Source organism: Scyliorhinus torazame, chromosome 13 (genome assembly GCF_047496885.1).
Source record: "Scyliorhinus torazame isolate Kashiwa2021f chromosome 13, sScyTor2.1, whole genome shotgun sequence".
In the NCBI taxonomy this organism is placed as follows: domain Eukaryota; kingdom Metazoa; phylum Chordata; class Chondrichthyes; order Carcharhiniformes; family Scyliorhinidae; genus Scyliorhinus; species Scyliorhinus torazame.
The window spans coordinates 32,014,420-32,038,154 of record NC_092719.1 but is presented as its reverse complement, the minus strand read 5'-3'; the positions used below and the strand labels follow the sequence as shown (position 1 = coordinate 32,038,154).

The following is a 23,735-nucleotide window of genomic DNA, read 5'->3' as shown; positions in this document are numbered from 1 at the left end:
CGCTATTGATTACTGCCAGAGCTCCAGGATGTCAGCCCAGCCTCTATGAGAACATCGTTTGTCATGGTTTTAAACAAACTGAACCAACAGGAACTTTTGATGACGATTTGAAGGTGTACCTAGGAAATAGAAACTTATACAGTACATAACTGTTTTTCTTTCCTCTCAGGAGAGATATGTTGCCAGTCTGATGCCACTTCAGAGAACCATCACTGCATGGAAGGTAAAACTGAGTATTGTGGTGTTCACATTCCATTTATTGACTTGCAAACTGTGAGCTGCAACACAGCGATTAAATCTTTGAAATGAAGGGACATCATCATTATTTATCCATTCATGGGTATGGGTGTCACTGACAATGGCTGTATTTATTGTCCATTCCTAATTGTCCTGGACTCTAGTGGTGAGCCACCTTCTTGAACCGTTCCAGTCCATGTGCTGTCATGTAGAGTTCCATGAATTTGGTCTTGGAATGATAAACGAACGTTGTGTATTTCCAAATGTGGATGATGTGTGACTTGAAGGGGAACTTGCAGGTGGTGGTGTGCTTGCTACCCCAGGGGGTATGCTGCATAGTACACAGGAGCAGGAGGCAACCTGTTACATCGGAACAGGAGGAGCCCATTCGACCCATCAAGCTTGTTCCACCAATCAAATAGATCATGGCTGATAGGTATTTTCATTCCATTTACCCGTCTTGATTGCAAAAACTTTAATGCCCTTGCCTAACAAAACCATATACAATCTCAATTGTGACGTTCTCACTTGACCCCCAGCATCAACAACTTTTTAAGAAAAGAATTCCAGATTTCCACGACACTTTATGTGGAAAAAATGTGGAGGTTGTACCTCCAACAGCCTAGCTCTAATTGTACTTGTTCTGAACACCTCCACCAGAAGAAATAGTTAATTTCTATCCTATCAATCTTTTTTTTAAATAAACATTTTATTGAGGTATTTATGGTTTTATAACAGTAACAGAAAAAACAGTGTACATACAATTATAAACATAGTGCAAAAGCCGTCTTCCTCTCTCACAGGTCCCATCTTTTCTAGCCTCCTACTCTACACTAAACTACCCCCACAGCCCCCCCCCCCCCCCTCTCTGCTTACGGTTAATTTTCTCTTAAGAAGTTGACAAACGGCTGCCACCTCCGGGCGAACCCTAACATTGACCCTCTCAAGGCAAACTTGATTTTCTCCAGACAGAGAAAGCTAGCCATGTCCGATAGCCAGGTCTCCGACTTTGGGGGCTTTGAGTCCCTCCAAGCTAATAATATCCGTCTCCGGGATACCAGAGAGGCAAAGGCCAGAACGTCTGCCTCTTTCTCCTCCTGGAATCCCGGATCTTCTGACACTCTGAAAATCGCCACCTCTGGACTCGGCGCCACCCTTGTTTTCAATACTTTGGACATGAAGTCTGCAAACACCTGCCAGAATACTCTAAGCTTCGGGCATGTCCAGAACATGTGAACATGATTCGCTGGTCCTCCCGCACACCTTGCGCACCTGTCTTCTACCCCAAAGAACCTGCTGATCCGGGCCACTGTCACGTGTGCCCGGTGAACGACCTTAAACTGTATCAGGCTGAGCCTGGCGCATGCTGTGGACGCGTTGACCCTACTCAATGCGTCTGCCCAGAAACCATCCTCTAACTCTCCACCTAACTCCTCTACCCATTTGTGTCTCAGCTCCTCGGTCTGTGGTTCCTCTGACCCCATAAGCTCCTTATAAATGTCCGAAACCCTCCCTTCTCCCACCCACATTCTGGGAACTACCCTATCCTGTACCCCACTTGGTGGTAGGAGCGGGAAGGTTGACACCTGCCTGCGTAGGAAGTCTCGCACCTGCAGGTACCTAAATTCATTCCTTTCTGTCAGTTCAAATTTCACCTCCAGTTCCCTCAAGCTGGGAAAGTTCCCTTCTACAAACATATCGTCCATCCTCTTGATCCCTGCTCTCTGCCACCTCTGGAGCCCTCCATCTAACCTCCTCGGGGCAAACAGGTGATTATTGCAATTTGGGGATCAGACCGAAGCTCCCTCTGCTCCCACATGTCTCCTCCATTGCCCCCAGACTCTCAGGGCCGCTACCACCGCGGGGTTAGTGGAGTACCGTGCCGGCGGGAACGGCAGAGGCGCTGTTACCATTGCCCCCAAACTGCCCCCTTGCCTGGATCGCGAACATCTCGCTTTCCCCATGTTCAATTTATAACCCTACAAATGACCCAAATCCCCCAGAATCCCCATAATTTCTTCCATCCCATCCAATGGGTCCGACAGGTATACAGATCGTCCGTGTATAGCGAGACTATGTGCTCTCCCCCCCCCCCCCCCTCCGGACCAGTCCTTTCCAGCCCTTTGAGGCACTCAACGCAATTGCCAGCGGTTCTATGGCCAGTGCGAACAACAGCGGGGAGAGGGGGCATCCTTGCCTCGTCCCCCGGTGGAGCCTAAAATAGTGCAATGTCAGCCTGTTCGTCCGAACACTTGCCCCGGCGCCTGATATAGCAGCCTGACCCAGTCCTAGAGATAATCCCATTCCACCCGGTCAAATGCCTTCTCTGCGTCCATTGCGACCACTACCTCTACATCTCTACCCTCTGGGGACATCATGATAACATTCAACAGCCTTCTTACGTTGGCCGCCAACTGCCTCCCCTTAACAAATCTCGTCTGGCCACTGCAATCACGTCCGGGACGCAGTCGTCAATCCTTGAGGACACGATCCTAGCCAACAATTTGCTGTCTACATTTAGTAGGGAGATCGGTCTGTAGGACCTGCATAACTCCTCCGGGTCCTTATCCCGCTTCAGGTCAATGTGATAGTGGCCTGTGACATCGTCGGGGGAAGCCCCCCTCTTTCCCTTGCCTCATCAACAGTGACCCCAGCATCCCAGAGAACGTTTTGTAAAACTCCATGGGGTACCCATCCGGTCCCGGGGCTTTACCCGACTGCATGGCCTTCAGCCCAAGTGCTATCTCTTCCAACCCGATCGGGACCCCCAACCCTTCTACCAAGTCTTCATAAACCTTCGGGAACTTCAGCCCCTAAGAATTGCCTCATCCCCTCCGGCCCAGCTGGGGGTTCCGACTCATACAGCCACGCCTTATTGACCCCAGCTGAATCTCCGACCAGGTTCCCATCTCTGTCCCTTACTTTCCCAATCTCCCTGGTCGCCTCCTGTCGACCTGTAGTACTTCCTTTATCAGTCGGTCTGTCTCTGCTCTGTCTGCCTTCTCCCTGTGGGCCTGTATCGAGATCAGCTCCCCTCTAACCACCGCCTTCAGCGCCTCCCAGACCACTGCAGCCGAAACCCCTATGTCGTTGACTTCCAGATAGTTCTGGATACATTTCGTCAGCCGCCCATACACCTCCTCATCAGCTAAAAGTCCCACGTCCAGCCTCCAGTGCGGGCGCTGGCTACGCTCCTTGCTCACCTGTAGGTCAACCCAGTGCGGGGCATGATCCAAGATCCCGATCGCTGAGTACGCCATGTCCACTACCCCCATCGGTAAAGCCCTGTTCAAGATAAAAAAAAGTCAATCCTGGAGTACACTTTATGCACGTGCGAGTAGAAGGAAAACTCCTTCACTCTCGGCCGCCCAAATCTCCATGGGTCCATCTCCCCCCCCCCCCCCCCCCCCCCCCCCCCCCCCCCAATCTGCTCCATAAACCCCTTTAGCTTCTTTGCCATTGCTGGTACCCTGCCTGTCCTTGAACTAGATCGGTCTAGCCTTGGGCGTTCCCCCACATAACCAACTTGTGTGAATCCAGATCTTGGATCTTCCCCAACATCCTCCTCATGTACTCCACAACATCCCAGTTCGGCGCGTACACATTCACGAGTACCACCGGCAGCCCCTCCAGCTTTCCACTGACCATCATGTACCGGCACCCCACGTCCGCAACTATTCTTCCCGCCTCGAATGACACTCGCTTATTTATCAGGATCGCGATCCCTCTAGTCTTAGAGTCCAGCCCCAAGTGGAAAACCTGTCCGACCCATCCGTTCCTTAGTCTGACCTGGTCCGTTACTCCAAGGTGCGTATCCTGCAACAATGCCACGTCCGCCTTCAGTCCCCTCAAATGCGCGAACACGCGTGCCCTCTTAACCGGCCCATTTAGCCCTCTTACCTTCCATGTGATCAACCCATGCATCTGCAGGCCCGCCCCCAGGCAACCTCCGTCCCTGACCTCCCTATTGTCCCACAGCAAAAGTCCCTCCCCCGTCAGCAGAACATTCCCCCCCCCCCCCCCTAGTAACAGCACCATACACACAGCCCCCTCCAACAAGCATATCATCTGCTCACCCCCCACAACGCTTCTGTGAACTAGCCTGCCCAGCTGGTTTGGTGGCCCCCGCCCGTGGCGCCAGACATTTTCCCATCCCATTCCCCCCCCCCCGCCCTGCTCGGACACACATCTGCAAACGTAAACAATCCCAACCCAATTGTCCAAAAGAAACACACACAGAAAATCAAAAAGATCAAACATCTAACATTCACACCTCCATCCCCCATCAGTGCAAATGCAAATTTTAAATCAATCAGCTCGTCCGCAGACCCCAACTCAATACAAAGGGCATTACAAGTAACATCCAAAGACCAAAACGTTTCTTTTTTAAAAAAAAAAATAACTGAAGAGAAGAGAAAGAAAGAAAAAAACACATGAGCACTGCAGCAAAGTTCAGTCCAAACACCTCAGTCCGATACCAGCCCTTTCCTTCTCGCAAAGTCCATCGCTTCCTCAGGCAACTCAAAGTAGAAATGTTGCTCTTCATGTGTAACCCAAAGACGGGTCGGGTACAATATTCCAAACTTTACCTTCTTAAAAGGGTCGATTTTATCTGGTTGAACCCTGCTCTTCTCCAGGTCACGTCCGCACTCCGATCCTGATATATACACAAGATGCTGTTCTCCCATTTGCAGCTCCGAGTCTGCCTGGCCCACCGTAGAATGCACTCCTTGTCAAGGTACCTGTGGAATCTCACCACCATTGCTCTCGGGGGATCACCAACACACAGCTTCCTCGCTAGCGCTCTGTGCACCCTGTACACCTCCAAGGGTTGGGAGAACGTACCCTCCCCCAGTAGTCGCTATGTATGCCCCTGCGTCCGTTCCTTCGGATCCCTCAAGCAGTCCTGTTTCTGCTTGGCGAAGCCCTCCTGTATAAACTGCATCAACTGCTCCGTCGACCGCTGGGTCGTCGAGCCAGAACTCCGGTCCTCCGCCATGCTTTCTCCCGTTGCAGCCTCAGCCAAAGCCTTCTCCGTTCACCTATTTCTTCCATTGCGAGCATTCCTGGTCCGCTTCTCCATGCACTGATGTAGGATTCTTCGTCACAGTTGTATCCAACATCAATTTTGCACTTCAGAACTGACGAAAAATCGGGGGGGGGAAAGGTCCAAAGTTCCAACCCGAGCGGGAGCCACCAAATGTGCGACCTACTCCTTCATAGCTGCCACCGGAAGTCCCCTATCCTATCAATCTTTTAATCATTGTGGTGAATGTATTACTGCTACCATTCACCATTGTAATTGCATTACATTGTATTGTATTATGTTGATGCTCCTGTCAGCTCCGCCTGTGGCTCTGCCCCCTCGGGGGAGGTATATAGAGCTGCAGCCTGTAGGCGGCACTCAGTACAGAGCAGTCGCAGGCAGGCACAGTTCTAGCTGATTAAAACCACTGTTCACTTCAACTCTCCGTCTTGTGTGAATTGATGGTCGCATCAATCATCTTAACAGCTCACCCTTCAACTCCCCATAATCTGCTATATTCAAGAGTTACACAAGTCTCATAATTTTACCTCTTTATCCCAGGTTTCATTCTGGTGAATCTGCACTGCATCCCCTCCATGACCAGTGTGCCCTTCCTGAGATGCAGTGCTCTGAACTAGACGCAGAACTCCAAATAAAATCTAACCAGCACATTTTACTCCCATCCCTTCGTATTCCATCCCCCTTTAGGTAAAGGCGAACATCCCATTAACCTTTTTAATTTTTTTGTATCTAACCACTTTTAGTGGTTTGCATAGCGAACTCAAATCTTTCTGCTGCTCCAGAGTTCCTAGCTTCCTGCCATTTAAAAATATTCTGATCTCTGTTTCTCAAGTCCAAAGTGGATGACTTCACTCTTCCCCAAAGATTTGCTTCCAGTTCCATCCACTTTGATTTTTTTGTTTTGTTGGGATGCGAGTGTCGTTGGCAAAGCCAGGTTTCCCATTCTATTATCAAGAGTCTCATGTGGAACCTAATCAAATGCCATTGGAAAACCATAAAATAATATTCGGAGACTCTCCCTTACCTACTATGTTAGTAACCTCCTCAGAATATTTGGTTAGTTTTGTCAGATTTATCCCTTACAAATATATTCTGGCTCACCCTGATCAGCTCACATTTGTTGAAGTGCTCCGCTACACTCTCCTTAATGTCATGTTAAAAGATGGAGCAAGTTGGTGCAGCATAATAATAATATGAATGACGTGGCAGAACTGCTGGTACACTGATGCATGCAATGCCAGTGCAAGGATTTGCAACTGTCCCCATTCTTCATCAGTTAGTGGGTTGAGGTAAAGGTCAGAAGCTCCGGATTCAATATTGGAGGAACTTAGGATGGTAAATCTTTGAGCTGCTCCCATGGAGAGCTAGTAGTGGTGATTTGGGAGCAAGTAATAAGACCCTACTTAAGAGTCAGAATGCCGTTCCCAGCAGAAAACAAATTTCATTATTTCTACTATCTTTTTCTGACAGAACCCACCGCAGATCCGCCCCTTTATCAAAGAAGAATTCATGAAGACACTGGAATATGCTGGACCACAGCTGACCTCTGTTCAAAAAGGGGATTGGATAGGACTATACAGGTAGAGCATGACATTAAATCTAATTGCAAACTTGACTGCAAGTAAGGGAGCTGTGAAGTATTAAACCTATTATTTTGGATTGGAGAATCACTTTGTTTAGAAAACCAGTGACTTGATCAAAGACATTTTGTATCCTCTTTGTCAGAAACTCTGGGCTGAATATTTGGGCCCCACTGAGGTCGGGAACTAAGGTGTGGCTAGGACCTGAAAATACCAGTGGCAATCCGCATGCCAATTTCCTAATATTGTTTCTGGTGTTGGCCATTTGCGCGAAGGCAGATTCAGGACCAGGAGGCTATCAGTGTCTCCAGCAGGCAGACAGATAATTAGGCTCATTAAGAGCCTTGTCAAAACACTGAAAGGAGACCAACTAGGATTTTGCATTTGACCTCCAGTTTCCTAACCCAAGGGGGGATAATTTAATTGCCTAGACATTGGCACCGAGTAGCAGGCTTTGGGCCAGCACTCCAGGTAGGTCGAGAGGCCCTACCTGCCTGCCTGCGTGCAGATACAACAAAAGGGCACCCTGTAGAGGGATTCACCCCCAGTCCCCTACCCAAAGTTGAGCTGCTTTTTCTGCTTTTTATTTAAACTTTTGAAAGAGTTGGTTGGCTGGGCCCCAGATTGAAACGCTCACTCAGTTACTTACCGCTCCTTAAAGGCTGCTGTTCAAGCTGGAAGGCCTCTGATTGACCTTCCAGTTTAGAACTTGCCCATAACTTTTATTTGGATAGGAAGCCTGTTTCCACGTCAATTAATGGGGGATCCTATGTGAAAATCCCAGCTAAGTGACCATTCTTTTCCCCGGCCCCGGGTTTGTGTTCAGGACCCGGAAATAGTCCTGACTCCAGTTTCCTGTCCCCAACACAAAAATCCAGCCTCCTTTATCTTAGCTCCTGGTCCTAACTCTTTTCACACAACTCGAGATGGCATTTCAAATAAACCTTAAGGTGCACAGCCTTGATATTCTGCTCTACCTTGAGTTGAAATTAAAATCCCACATCCAGTTCATGTCCATGGTGGACAACTTCAACCTCCAAAGTCTTTTACCCATGTTATTCCTGCTGCTGCTGCTGAAACCATCAGTCACATTGTTACAATCCCAGTTGATGTTATAACTGGAAGATTTTGTGGATTAATATTTGCAGGATTGAGGCTAGGAGGCCACAGAAATTCAACTAATTAAGGAAATGTGTTCAGCACAGACTGAAGACCTACTCTGACAGTTACCTGCGCAAACGGTCGACGGCATCTCCTTTGATGACTCCATGCATGCATACATTATCTTAAAGTGTCCTGTTCAGCTTCAGTGCTGCTGGTAAGAAATCACTATAAACGCACAACATTTCCTTCCCCTTTAAATCTAACGCTCCAACACATTAAACAAGTGCAACATGAAAAACAACAGTCAATAAGTCAGACAATTTGGAGGTTGTTATTCTCTGTATGGCTATCGGCAAACTCATCAGTGTTTATTTTAACCAGAGTTGGCGTTCTGATCTGAGGTTGACTTGGTGCGAGATTTCCAGTTGAGGTGCTGTTTTCCCCCAATTGGTTCTGTTAGCGACAGGTATTTGGAAAGGTCCAGGCCGTGGTCCAGGTTCTGCTTCTGATGGATTGGTGCTCCCTGTCATCAGTTGACCCACATGCCTCCTCCAGATGACATCGCAGGTTTGGACGGTGTAGGAGAACGATCCGATCTGTGCTATGGGCGTAGCAGGAACCCCTTTTTCTCCTGTAGTGTAGTTTCTTGCCAGAGCCTCCCGTCCCAGGTGGAAGACGCGACGTTTCGCTTTGTTTTCCCGCCCTACAGCTGGAACCTTGGCTGAAAAGACCGTAACTTTAGTTTTTCTCTAAAATGTGTAGGAAAAGAGTTACAGGACTGCTCATTAGTTTTGACAACAAGAAAAAAAACATTTATTAAACATGGAAAAATTGGATTATAATACAAAACTCCTTTACCCACTCCTTAGCTTAATATATAAATACCGATTTAAAGATTAGCATGGATTGCAAAGTATATCTTAAGATACAATTGTCTTATCTGTCCCTTGTAAGCACACAGATTGGCTGTGGTCAAATACATACACTCCACCGAATCCCCCAGATGATTGTTACGCAAATGTTTCCAAACATCACTGCCAAAACATGCTTTAAAATCTTCTCTCATAATTATGCTTTACCAGGGCAGCATGGTGGTGCAGTGGGTTAGGACTGCGGCCTCACGGCGCTGAGGTCCCAGGTTCAATCCCAGCTCTGGGTCACTGTGGAGTTTGCAAATTCTCCCCATGTTTATGTGGGTTTTACCCCCACAACCCAAAAATATGCAGGCTAGGTGGATTGGCCACGCTAAATTGCCCCTTAATTGGAAAAAATGAATTGGGTACTCTAAATTTAAAAAAAATAATAATTATGCTTTCCCTTAGGGGGTTTGAATTCTGAAGTCCAGTCCAGATTTTACAAATGACTCTTAACCCAAGCTTCTGCTCCATTTTAACATTGAATCCAGTCCAAGAGTTTACACCACTTTCTTTTAGGTTTTCTTTGTCTGAACTGCTTTTACACAAATTCCGAAATCTAGTCTTCGATTTCCATAGTTATTTCAACTCATGTTCCACAGACTGCAGTAAAACCTCTCAAACCTGAAAGTCATTTCAAATATCCTTTTGGCCTCTCGGCCTTCTTCTCAGCTCCGTCTGTCTTTACTGAACAGTGTTGTGTTGTAAAACTCTTAAACTCTGACACCTTGGATCTTTTCTTCATTTCTCTAGTTTCCTTAACTAGCTGCTCACCAGATCTTTGCACTGGTTTCTTAATCATCACTCATGGTATGGCTTTTCTTCTAACAAAGCTGAGCGAGATGTTCCCTCTCTGGCTTTCTAAACCAATTGCTTCTGGCAGAACAATGAGAGCAGCCTTCTCTCTCACTAACTATCTCCAACTGCAATCAAATTAGCTAAACTAAAACCTAAAAGCTTCTCCACCATAAGACCATAAGACATAGGAGCAGAATTAGGCCACTTGGCCCATCGAGTCTGCTTCGTCATTCAATCATGGCTGATATTTTTCTCATCCCCATTCTCCTGCTTTCTCCCCATAACCCCTGATCCCCTTATTAATCAAGAACCTATCTATCTCTGCCTTAAAGACACTCCGTGAATTGGCTTCCACAGCCTTCTGCGGCAAAGAGTTCCACAGATTCACCACCCTCTGGCTGAAAGAATTCCTCCTCATCTCTGTTTTATAGGATCGCCCCTTTAATCTGAGATGGTGTCCTCTGGTTCTAGTTTTTCCTACAAGTGGAAACATCCTCTCCACATCCACTCTATCCAGGGCTTGCAGTGTCTTGTACGTTTCAATAAAATCCCCTCTCATCCTTCTAAACTCCAACGAGTACAGACCCAGAGTCCTCAAACATTCCTCATACGCCAAGTTCTTCATTCCAGGGATTATTCTTGTGAACCGCCTCTGGACCCTTTCCAAGGCCAGCACATCCTTCCTTAGATATGGGGCCCAAAACTGCTCACAATACTCCAAATGGGATCTGACCAGAGCCTTATACAGCCTCAGAAGTACATCCCTGGTCTTGTATCCTAGCCCTCTTGACATGAATGCTAACATTGCATTTGCCTTCTTAACTGCTGACTGAACCTGCACATTAACCTCAAGAGAACCATGAACAAGGACTCCCACGTCCCTTTGTGCTTCTGCTTTCCGAAGCATTTCCCCATTTAGAAAATAGTCTATGCCTAGATTCCTCCTTCCAAAGTGCATAACCTCACACTTTTCCACATTGTATTTCATTTGTCATTTCATTGCCCACTCTCCTAGCTTGTCCAAGTCCTTCTGCAGCCCCCTTGCTTCCTCAATACTACCTGTACCTCTACAGATCTTTGTATCATCTGCAAACTTAGCAACAGTGCCTTCAGTACCTTCTTCCAGATCATTAATGTATATTGTAAAAAGTTGTGGTCACAGCACAGACCCCTGAGGCACACCGCTAGTCACCGGCTGCCAGCCTGAAAAAGACCCCTTTATCCCCACTCTTTGCCTTCTGCCAGTCAGCCAATCCTCTATCCATGCCAGGATATTACCCTTAACACAATGGTCTTTTAAACTTATTTAACAGTCTCCTATGCGGCACCTTGTCAAAGGCCTTTTGGAAATCTAAAAAAATCACATCCACTGATTCTTCTTTGTCTAACTTGCTTGTTACCTCCTCAAAGAACTCTAACAGATTTGTCAGACACGACCTCCTTTTGACAAAGCCGTGCTGACTCAGTCCTATTTTACCATGCACTTCCAAGTGCTTCGCGATCTCATCTTTAATAACAAACTCTAAAATCTTACCAATGACTGTAGTCAGGGTAACCGGCCTATAATTTCCCGTCTTCTGCCTCCCTCCCTTCATAACAGTGGTGTTACATTAGCCACTGTCCAGTCCTCTGGGACCCTTCCTGCCTCCAGTGATTCCTGAAAGATCATCACTAATGCCATCAACAATTTCCTTAGCTATCTCTTTCAGGACCCTGGGGTGTAGTCCATCTGGTCCAAGTGACTTATCCACCTTCAGACCTTTCCGTTTCCCCAGAACCTTGTCCTTGGTAATGGTCACTGCACTCACCTCTGCCCCTGGTTCTCCTGGAGCTCTGGAATCCCACTGGTGTCTTCCACCGTGAAGACTGATGCAAAGTAACTATTCAGTTCGTCTGCCATGTCTTTGTTTCCTATTATTACTTCTCCAGCCACATTTTCTAGTGATCCAATGTCTATTTTTGCCTCTCTCTTACCTTTTATATATTGAAAAAAATCTCTTCCTATCTTCCTTTATATTACTAGCTAGCTGGCACTCGTACTTCATCGTCTCCCCCCTTATTGCTTTTTTAATTGTCCTCTGCTCGCTTTTAAAGGCTTCCCAATCCTCTGGTTTCCCACTAATCCTCGCCATTTTGTATGCTTTTTCCTTAGCCTTTATGCTGTCCTTGACATCCCTCGTCAGCCATGGATGCCTTGTCCTCCCCTTTGCATGTTTCCTCCTCCTTGGGATAAATTTCTGCTGTGCCTCCCTAAAAACGGCCAAAAATTCCTGCCATTACTGTTCCACTGTCTTCCCTGCTAGGCTCCTTCACCAATCAACTCTGGCCAGCTCCTCCCTCATGTCTTTGTAGTTACCCTTATTTAATTGTAATACTTATTGCAGCTTCTCCCTCTCAAACTGCAGGGTAAATTCTATCATATTGTGGTCACTGCTCCCTAAGAGTTCCTTCACCTTAAGTTCCCTAATCAAGTCTGCCTCATTACACGTCACCAAATCCAGAATTGCCTGTTCCCTAGTAGGCTCTGTCACAAGCTGCTCAAAAAAACCCATCTCTTAGACATTGTACAAATGACATTTCTTGGGATCCACTACCAACCTTATTTTCCCAGTCCACCTGCATATTGAAGCCCCCCATGATTATTGTAGTGTTGCCTTTTTTACATGCCTTTTCTATCTCCTGATTTATTTTCTGCCCCACATCCTGACTACTGCTAGGGGGCCTGTACATAACTCCCATCAGGATCTTTTTACCTTTGCGATTCCTCAACTCTACCTACAGAGATTCTATGCCTTCTGATCCTATATCACTCCTTGCTATTGATTTCACTTCATTCCGTACTAACAATGCAACCCTGCCCCCTTTGCCCATCTGCCTGTCCTTTCGATAGGACATATATCCTTGGATATTTAGATACCAGCCCTGATCCCCCTGCAGCCATGTCTCTGTAATGCCAACATTGTACCGGCCAATTTCAATGTGCGCAACAAGCTCATTTACCTTGTTCGGTAGACTGTGCGCATTTAGGTACAACACCCTCAATCCTGCATTGGCCACCTCCCTTTTCACACTCTCCTCAGTCACTGTACCCTGTACTGTGTCCCTTTTTGATTTTTGACTATGGCTTCTCTGCCTTACACTCCCTCCCCCCCCTTTACTGCTTTTTGTTTCTGGCCCTGTTTAACTTCCCTCCGACTTCCTACATTGGATCCCATCCCCCTGCCACATTAGTTTGGTAAGAAACCACTGCTGATTTATTTATTCTTCGTGCCGTAACCCTCTCTAAGCACAACAGAAACATAGTTGGAATTTAACCAACCCCCACACATATAATCACTGTTCTGCAGCATGAATCTACTATAGGTTTGACCCTTCCAGGCACAGAAACATTAAATTAAACACATTTAAAACTGTACCTTATTTCTAATGTCTACCAATATAAATATAAATCCCTTAAGACCACCTTTGTTTTCCGAACAATATCTTTGCCTCTAGATTCAGGTTATTAATGATGTCTTGCACAAACTCCAACTTAACAACAGGTAATTTACCATACAAAATATTACCTCTCAACCTGCTTTTGCCAACCTATCCTTCAGCACATTGATTTGCGTACCTTGTGTTCAGTTTCTTCCAAGGCTATGCCACTTCCTATCTATGAAATTTCTCTCAATTCCCACTCTGTTACCCACTTTCTTCCTATTCCCACCCCACTACAATACTCTACTAATCGGCAGATCCTGCAGCCAACTAATCCCACACTTTGGAATTCTTCCCTAAAGTGCTTCTCACTACAGCGCTCTCCACCTTCAAAATTCTTCCTTAAATCCAATCACAATGATTGCTATTTCAGTCACTGCAAACAGGAAGAACTTGAACCGTATGTCAGTAACCTTGCATCTGGTTGAAGGTTTTCAATCATAGAATGATGAAGGTAAAGTCGCCATAGTCCCAGATGACCATAGGCTGCTTTCCCCTTTGAGGGGGAGAGCTGGCTGATGGTGATTTAACCTGAGGATCATCACGCAGGCTTACATGAATAACCTCAGACTAAAGGCAAGGTTGCGAAGGCAGAGCCTTTATGAATAACTTCAACCAAAACGGGAATTTTCATAGAATTTTTTTTTTTTATCATAGAATTTACAGGGCAGAAGGAGGCCATTCGGCCCATCGAGTCTGCACCGACTCTTGGAAAGAGCACCCTACCCAAGCCCACACCTCCACCCTATCCCCATAACCCAGTAACCCCATCCAACACTAAGGGCAATTTTGGACACTAAGGGCAATTTATCATGGCCAATCCACCTAACCTGCACATCTTTGGACTGTGGGAGGAAACCGGAGCACCCGGAGGAAACCCACGCACACACGGGGAGGACGTGCAGACTCCGCACAGACAGTGACCCAAGCCGGAATCGAACCTGGGATCCTGGAGCTGTGAAGCAATTGTGCTATCCACTATGCTACCGTGCTGCCCTTGCTGAACCCATTGCTGCTGGCCTCGCTCTGCATCCCGACCCAGCTGTCCAGCCAACTGAGCTAAACTGACCCACAGATAGAATGATACAACACGTAAGGAGGCTCGATGTGTCTGTGCCAGCTCTTTGAAAGAACTCGCACATTCCTACTCTTTCCCCGTAGTCCTACAATTGTTTTCTCTTCAAGTATTTACCCAATTGCCTTTTGAGAGTTATTGCAAATCTATTTTCACCACATTTTTAGGCAGTGTATTCCGGATCATAACTTGCTGCATAAATATGTCTAGCCTTGTGTCGGCTCCAGTTCTTTTACCATTTTCTTTTACCATTTTCTTAAGTATTTGTCCTCTGGTTAATGACCCTTCTACCACTGGAAACAGTTTCTCCTTATTTACCCTATCAAAACCTCAAGATTTTGGACACTTTATCAAATTTCCATGTACCCGTCTCTCTTTAAGAACAACCTTAGCTTCTTTAATCACTCCACGCAATTGAAGTCCTCTGTCCCTGATTCCATTCAAGTAAATCTTCCCTGCACCTTTTCCAAGGCATCGACATCCTTTATAAAATGTCGTGTTAGGATTGGATGTAGTATTTCAGCTGGGACCTGACCACTGATTGATAAACGTTTAGCAGAACTTCCTTGCGTTTTGTATGCTATCCCTCTGATAATGGAGGCAGTGCAACACTTCACATTTTTCTGTACTGTCATTTAATTTGCCGTGTGTTTTATTGCTTAATGTCCTCCTGAAGTTTGTCACTACCCTCCCCACTATATACTGCATTTACAGTATACATTATTGGGCTATGGACCCTGTGGTTTTGATTGACCCCCCCCCCCAGCACCGCTGGACGCTATCGCCATTCAGCTGTTTCTGTCTCTTCTCTCTCTCTCTCCCCCCCCCCGATGGCATCTCCATCACTGGCAAAGTTCAGGCAGCCTGGGAGAAGGGATGTCAATTGACCGTATAATTAATTAACTTTGCCACCTGTCTCTGGTTGGCAATGGCCAAGCTGATGTAATTTCCACTGCGTGAAAAATACACAGTGGCAACTCTGTGTTGAGGATATGCTTCCAGGCTTTTTGCCATCTACCTCCACTCCTGCCCCCTAGCTTCCCACCTGGGGCCAGTAAAATCTGATTCTGTCTCGAAGTTTCTCCATCACCAAAGTTAGGCTGATCAGCCTGCAGATGACAAATTTATTTTCCTCCCCTTTCTATGTAACATTTGCAATCTTCCAATTCTCTGGCACCGCTCCCTTGTATAAGGCGGATTAGGTGCAGAACATTGTAGCCAGACCCTTCATAGTTTCCATCCTGACTTCCTTCATCAACCTAGGATTCAAGACATTGGGGCTTTGAACACTTCCAGTTAAATTATGTTAGGTTATGCCCTCTTTAACTCTGTCCTGTCCAATTTCTCTACTGGATCCTCCATTATAATGATATTGGCAGGCATCCTCTGTAAAGTACTCCAATAATACCTTGGCCATGCCCACCGCAAGTAAATCTTTTTGGTCCATCAAGTCTGCATCGACTCAGCCTCTCCTTCGATAGCTCAGCTGGTAGAGCGGATGACTGTAGATGATTAAAGTCTGCATCGACGCTTGTGTAAAGCAATCCAGTTAGTCTCAATGCCAGGTTCTTTCTCCTTACTCTGTAACATTTTCTTCTTTTAGGTCTTTAATTGGCTCCACACTTTCTTGGACTACTCTTTACATGTTTGTAACAGACCTTTGGGTTCCTTTTTATGTCAGCCGCTAATCTATTTTTATCCACACTATTTGCCCCTTTAATTTCCTTTTTCAGTTCTCCCCTGTGCTTTCTATACTCAACTTGGTTCTCTGCTGTATTTTGAGCCTGCTCACATGTCTATAATTCTGAGGTACTACTGTATTAGGTTACTGGTCTGAGCAGAATTTGTTTTCTTGAATTGACAGACGTTTTTTAAAATCTCCTAACTTTGATGGCTGGTTTCGAATGAGATACCAGGAGATGTGTAAGAAGCTGGAGATTCTTCACCTTGAGGTGTTGTGTGAGGCAGTAAGTACGGGTCATCGTCGAAGCTTTAGATATTGCAAATAGGTTTGGGTGAGGATAGCTGTTCAGGTCAACCCTGCCATATGTCTTTTATTTAATTTAAAGTATCCAATTATTTTTTCCCCAATTAAGGGACAATTTAGTATGACCAATCCACTTACCTTGCCCATCTTTGGGTTGTGGGGGTGAGACCCACACAAACATTAAGGGACAATTTAGTATGGCCAATCCATTTACCTTGCACATCTTTGGGTTGTGGGGGTGAGACCCACGCAGACAAGGGGAGAATATGCAAACTCCACACAGACAGTGATACAGGGCCGCGATCGAACTCGGGTCCTCAGCGCCGTGAGACAGCAGTGCTGGCCACTGTGCCACCCCAACCCTACCATATCTCTACTGCTACAATAACTTACATCTGTACAGCATCTTTAACACCAATGTCCCACTGCACTTTATCGAAGAGGTAGGAAAAAAATCTCTGACTAGAGGGAGCAATCAGAGGGGTGATTGAAAGCAAACTTGAAAGGATGAATTTTGAGGAAGGTTTTTAAAAAAAAAAAAAAAATGAAGACTCATGGCTGCTGAGGGCATTTCCAGATAACAGGGCCAAGGGCATCAAAGGTGCTGAATTGGGGATTTCATGCTGGAGTAACTTGATTGAGCTAGGCTGTGGGGGAAATTTTGAAAATCAAGCCAAACGTTTTAAACGTAATATGTTGGGTGACTGGATGCCAGTATTTGTCGTTGGGGAAAGGAGTGATTGGGTGACTACAGTCTAGTGAAGGTCAGGTGTTGGGTGGTGAAGGATGTATTTAAGCTCTTTTAAGGTCACTCTTGTGAAAATGTTCTAACTGTCCATATCTTTGAAATTACCTATCATAGTCTTGGGATCAAGGTTTGCTGTGTACAAAAAGCCCAGGGTAATGAATGAAATGAAAATCGCTTATTGTCACAAGTAGGCTTCAAATTAAGTTACTGTGAGAAAAGCCCCTAGTCGCCACATTCCGGCACCTGTTCGGGGAGGCTGTTACGGGAACTGAACCGTGCTGCTAGCCTGCCTTGGTCTGCTTTCAAAGCCAGCGATTTAGCCCTGTGCTAAACAGGCTCTCAGCAATGATCAGCAAACCCTATTAGTGCTGATGTTCATCCAACACCTACATGGGATTTTGTCAGGTATTTGGTGTTGGAGCACAACACACTATTTTAAAATTTATAATGGTGTGAATTTTTAACCATTTAATGAAGAAATTAATCATTTTAAGTCTTATGTTTATACCAAGCAGCACAGGGACACATGTTACTACCAGTGCCTTATAATAAGCACATTGAGCTCTCGGTTATTTTCATTAAAATATCCCTACCAAGGAACTTGGCTGACTATGATAAAAAGGTCAGTGTGTCCCATCGTTTGTCAGTGCCTTGTTGGATGTTAAATGATTTTTCAGAGACCAGAATTCATCTCTGCTCACGGGAGTGGGACTAAATCTGAGAATCTTGGTTGCAAAGAAAATACTGGCCAGGACTCACTTCCAATCCAACACTTATTATTTTTTACAATCTTTATTGTCAGAAGTAGGCTTACATTAACACTGCAATGAAGTTACTGTGAAAACACCCCTAGTCGCCAAATTCTGGCGCCTGTCCGGGTACACAGAGGGAGAATTCAGAATGTCCAGATTACCTAACAGCACGTCTTTCGGGACCATGCACTCCACAAACCCTTTTAATTCTCTCGCCACCAGCGATACCCTCCCCAACCATGGATTTGACCCATCCAATTTCGGCTCAATAACTGTGTTGAAATCCACCCCCTATTAGCCAGTGCGAGTCGAGGTCTGGGAGCTTCCCCAGCACCCGTCTCGTGAACTCAACATCGTCCCAATTTGGGGCATAAACGTTCACCGCGACCACTGGCATCCCCTCCAATTTCCCACTCACCATTACGAACCTTCCCCCTGAGCCCACCATGATATTCCCCAACTCAAACGCTACCTGCTTATTTATTGGGACCGCCCCCCCCCCCCCCCCCCCCCCCCCCCCCCCCCCCCCGCCAAGTCCTAGTATATTTTTTGAACAACCTTCTCGGCTTATCCTGCCACCGTCAAAGATTTATTAATGTACACCCCAGGAGTCTCTATTCTTGTACCCGCTTTGAAACTTTACCATTTAGTGTCTATTGCTTCTTCTCATTCTTCCTCACATTTCTCTGCCCATGTTACCAGTCGGTGTCTTTCTGAATTTGTTACTCTCTTTGTTTACTACATTTGAGTTTCGTGTCATGTGCAAACTTTGAAAGTATGCTCTCTATACCCATGTCCATGATGTATACCAGTGAATGTAAACCAGCCATTAAAACACCAACAACAGGTTATCAAACTAGTTAAACAGGATCTATAGGGTACAATATCGAAAACACCAGCAACAGATCATCAAACTCGTCAAACAGGATCTCTTCTGTATGATTTTGAAAACAATCACAGATGTCTAAATAGTTTGCACATTCTCCCCTTGTCTGCGTGGGTTTCACCCCTGTGGTAGTATGTATTGGGGGTCATGTGGGACTGGAAGCCCTAATGTCATTGGCTGACAGATCCCGGGTCCTGGTTGGCCGTTGACCTCCAGCTCCGCCCTGAAGGCGAAGTATAAGAAGCCGGTGTCTTCCCCCGCAGGCCAGTTTACTATCGGGCTGCTGGGGAACAGACACGCTTAATAAAGCCTCATCGACTTCACTCTATTCGTCTCACGGAGTCTTTGTGCGCTACAATTTATTAAGCGTGCCTAAAAAGGACTATGGAGCTCAGGATCATTCCAGAATGCCTGAGGATCAGCCCCCACGCAGTGAATGCGGCAGCAGCCTTCAAACACTGGCAGACTTGCTTCGAGGCCTACATCAGATCGACCACAGGCCGAGTCTCAGACGAACAAAAACTGCAGGTCCTGCACTCGAGGGTGAGCACGGAGATTTTCACCCTCATTGAAGACACCGACGATTTCCAGACGGCGTTCACAGCACTGAGAAATCTCTACGTTCGCCCAGTTAACCAAATCTACGCTCGCTACCAGCTCGCGACAAGACGTCAAGCTCCCGGAGAATCGATGGACGGGTTCTACGCCGCGCTGCTGATTTTGGGACGAGCCTGCAGCTGCCCGTCGGTGAATGCAAATGAACATACGGACATGTTAATGCGCGACGCTTTTGTATGCAATCCTCCCAAATCCGCCAAAGACTTCTAGAAAAAGAGTCGCTAGGACTCTCAGAGGCCCGGGCCCTAGCAGCCTCCCTAGACGTGGCCGCGCATAATACCCGCGCCTATGGCCCCGACCGCGCGGCAGGCCATTGGGCCCCGTACGTACCCGTCGCGGCAAACCCCCTACCCCCCCCCCCCGGACACCCCACAGGCTTGCGCAGTCCAAACGCCGAGTCGCACCGGGGGCGCCCGCTGTTATTTCTGCGGCCAGGCAAAACACCCCCGACAGCGCTGCCCGGCCCGCGCAGCCATCTGCAAAAGCTGCGGGAAAAAGGGCCATTATGCGGTGGTGTGCCGATCCCGCGAGGTCGCCGTCGTCCCGGGGCCACAGGGAGCCCTACAACCAGTCTATGCATCCCAGCCCCCCCAGCACGCCTTGTATGACCCGCAGGCGCAGCCGCTCTGGGTCCCGACCACCGCGGCCCCGGGAGAACTGGGAGCCCTGCACGCCGCCTACGCCCCCCAACCCCCCTCCCCGCAGTCCATGTACGACCCGCCGCCGGCGCTCCCGCTTTGGGTCACGGCCAACACTCTCCACGGAGAGGAGGGGGTTTTTCGCGTCCCGAACGCCACCCTCACCCCCGTCCCGCGCCCCACGCCTGACCCGCTGGCGCCACCTACTTGGACCCCGACCACCGCTGTCCCCGGTGAGGGAGCTCCTCGCGGTCCTAGCGCCCGTGGCTCTGGCGCTCGCAGTGAGGGAACTCCGCGCGGTCCTAGCGCTCCCCAGACCCCCCAGCACACCATGTGCGACCCGCAGACGCCGCCATTTTGGGTCCCGAGCACCACGAGGGGAGGAGGGGCGCCGTTGTGCGACCCGCAGACGCCGCCATTTTGGGTCCCGAGCACCACGAGGGGAGGAGGGGCGCCGTTGTGCGACCCGCAGACGCCGCCATTTTGGGTCCCGACCACCACGAGGGGAGGAGGGGCGCTGCCATCTTGGACCGCCCCCGACCTGTACGACGCATGGGGGCGGCCATTTTGTCCACCCCCGACACCATCTTGTGACCCCCCAGCCACATGCGATTTATGGGGGCGGCCATTTTGTCCATCCCCGACGCCATCTTGGACGGCAACAACGGACCCCACCCCACTACTACAACCACGGCTCGCTTCGGTTACGCTCGATCAGGCTCGGCCCCGGACTCTCCAGACGACGACGACAACGGTCCTAATTAATGGCCACGAGATGCCATGCCTAGTCGACTCCGGGAGCACGGAAAGTTTTATACACCCCGACACGGTAAGACGCTGTTCCTTAACTACCTACCCCAGCGCACAAAAGATTTGCCTAGCTGCAGGATCCCACTCCGTACAGATCCAGGGATTCTGCATAGTTACCCTAACAGTACAGGGGAGGAAATTCAAAAACTACAAACTTAACGTCCTTCCCCAACTCTGTGCCCCCACCTTGCTGGGATTAGATTTCCAATGTAATCTACAGAGCCTTACGTTTAAATTCGGCGGCCCCATACCCCCACTCACTATCTGCGGCCTCGCTACCCTCAAGGTGCAACCCCCGTCCTTGTTTGCGAACCTCACCCCGGATTGCAAACCTGTCGCCACTAGGAGCAGACGGTACAGCGCCCAGGACCGGACCTTCATTCGGTCCGAAGTCCAGCGGCTACTAAAGGAGGGCATAATCCAGGCCAGCAATAGTCCCTGGAGAGCGCATGTGGTAGTAGTGAAGACAGTGGAGAAACAAAGGATGGTCATTGACTATAGCCAGACCATCAACAGGTACACACAACTAGACGCGTACCCTCTCCCCCGCATATCCGACATGGTCAATCGGATTGCCCAGTATAAAGTCTTCTCCACCGTGGACCTCAAGTCCGCCTACCATCAGCTCCCCATCCACCCAAGTGACCGCAAGTACACAGCCTTCGAGGCAGACGGGCGATTATACCATTTCCTACGGGTCCCTTTTGGCGTCACAACGGGAGATGGACCGAATGGTTGATCAACATGGGTTACGGGCCACGTTCCCGTACCTCAACATTGTAACCATCTGCGGCCACGATCAGCAGGACCACGACGCCAACCTCCAAAAATTCCTCCAGACCGCCAAAGCCTTGAACCTCACGTACAACGAGGACAAGTGCGTTTTTAGCACCGATCGGCTAGCCATTCTGGGCTACATAGTGCGCAATGGGATAATAGGCCCCGACCCCGAACGTATGCGCGCACTCATGGAATTTCCCCTCCCGCACTGCCCAAAAGCCCTGAAACGCTGCCTGGGGTTCTTTTCGTACTACGCCCAGTGGGTCCCCCAGTACGCAGACAAGGCCCGCCCCCTAATACAGACCACGACCTTCCCTCTGTCGACAGAGGCTTGCCAGGCCTTCAGCCGCATCAAAGCGGACATCGCAAAGGCCACGATGCGCGCCATCGACGAGTCCCTCCCCTTCCAGGTCGAGAGCGACGCCTCCGACGTAGCTCTAGCGGCTACCCTTAACCAAGCGGGCAGACCCGTGGCCTTCTTCTCCCGAACCCTCCACGCCTCAGAAATCCACCACTCCTCAGTGGAAAAGGAAGCCCAAGCCATAGTGGAAGCTGTGCGACATTGGAGGCATTACCTGGCCGGCAGGAGATTCACTCTCCTCACTGACCAACGGTCGGTAGCCTTCATGTTCGATAATGCACAGCGGGGCAAGATTAAAAATGACAAGATCTTAAGGTGGAGGATCGAGCTCTCCACCTTCAACTATGAGATCTTGTATCGTCCCGGAAAGCTGAACGAGCCGTCCGATGCCCTATCCCGTGGCACATGTGCCAACGCACAAATTGACCGCCTCCAAACCCTCCACGAGGACCTCTGCCACCCGGGGGTCACTCGGTTTTACCACTTCATCAAGTCCCGCAATCTCCCATACTCTTTAGAAGAGGTCCGTACAGTCACAAGGGACTGCCACATCTGCGCGGAATGCAAGCCGCATTTTTTCAGGCCAGATGGAGCGCACCTGATTAAGGCTTCCCGCCCCTTTGAACGCCTCAGTCTCGATTTCAAAGGGCCCCTCCCCTCCACCGACCGCAACGCATATTTCCTTAATGTAGTGGACGAATACTCCCGCTTCCCTTTTGCCATTCCCTGCTCCGACATGACCGCGGCCACAGTCATTAAAGCCCTGAACAGCATCTTCACACTGTTCGGTTACCCCGCATACGTCCACAGCGACAGGGGGTCCTCTTTCATTTTTTTTTAATAAATATTTTATTGAAAATTTTTGGTCAACCAACACAGTACATTGTGCATCCTTTACACAATATTATAACAGCACAAATAACAATGACCTATTTTATATAAACAAAAAAAAAGAATAAATATTAAATAACAAAAATGAAAACTAGCCCTAATTGGCAACTGCCTTGTCACAAGTTACACCCCCCCCGCCCCCAAATCCTGGGCTGCTGCTGCTGCCTTCTTTTTCCCATTCCATCTATCTATCCGCAAGGTATTCGACGAACGGTTGCCACCGCCTGGTGAACCCTTGAGCCGACCCCCTTAGGACAAACTTAATCCGCTCTAGCTTTATAAACCCCGCCATGTCATTTATCCAGGTCTCCACCTCCGGGGGCTTGGCTTCTTTCCACATTAGCAATATCCTGCGCCGGGCTACTAGGGACGCAAAGGCCAAAACATCGGCCTCTCTCGCCTCCTGCACTCCCGGCTCTTGTGCAACCCCAAATATAGCCAACCCCCAGCTTGGTTCGACCCGGACCCCCACTACTTTTGAAAGCACCTTTGTCACCCCCATCCAAAACCCCCGTAGTGCCGGGCATGACCAAAACATATGGGTATGATTCGCTGGGCTTCTCGAGCACCTCGCACACCTATCCTCCACCCCAAAAAATTTACTGAGCCGTGCTCCAGTCATATGCGCCCTGTGTAATACCTTAAACTGAATCAGGCTTAGCCTGGCACACGAGGACGACGAGTTTACCCTGCTTAGGGCATCTGCCCACAGCCCCTCCTCGATCTCCTCCCCCAGCTCTTCTTCCCATTTCCCTTTTAGTTCATCTACCATAGTCTCCCCTTCGTCCCTCATTTCCCTATATATATCTGACACCTTACCATCCCCCACCCATGTCTTTGAGATCACTCTGTCCTGCATCTCATGCGTCGGGAGCTGCGGGAATTCCCTCACCTGTTGCCTCGCAAAAGCCCTCAGTTGCATATACCTGAATGCATTCCCTTGGGGCAACCCATATTTCTCGGTCAGCGCTCCCAGACTCGCGAACTTCCCATCCACAAATAGATCTTTCAGTTGCGTTATTCCTGCTC

The 23,735-nt window shown here is 48.3% G+C and overlaps 1 protein-coding gene across 9 annotated transcripts in view; it reads left to right on the top strand.

Annotated features, from left to right (window-relative positions):
- dennd6b (DENN/MADD domain containing 6B) overlaps window positions 1-23,735 on the top strand; it is a 121,149-nt gene that overhangs the window by 88,423 nt on the left and 8,991 nt on the right. For 6 of the 9 annotated variants that reach the window (XM_072471268.1, XM_072471270.1, XM_072471269.1 and 3 more), the window contains 3 exons: window positions 170-223; window positions 6,755-6,864; window positions 16,100-16,202. In XM_072471268.1, the coding sequence (XP_072327369.1) occupies window positions 170-223; window positions 6,755-6,864; window positions 16,100-16,202 (267 nt within the window). Of the gene's footprint in view, window positions 1-169; window positions 224-6,754; window positions 6,865-8,012; window positions 8,183-16,099; window positions 16,203-23,735 lie in introns of those variants that run through there. The other 3 variants (XR_011934032.1, XM_072471273.1, XR_011934033.1) reach the window with 3 other exon arrangements.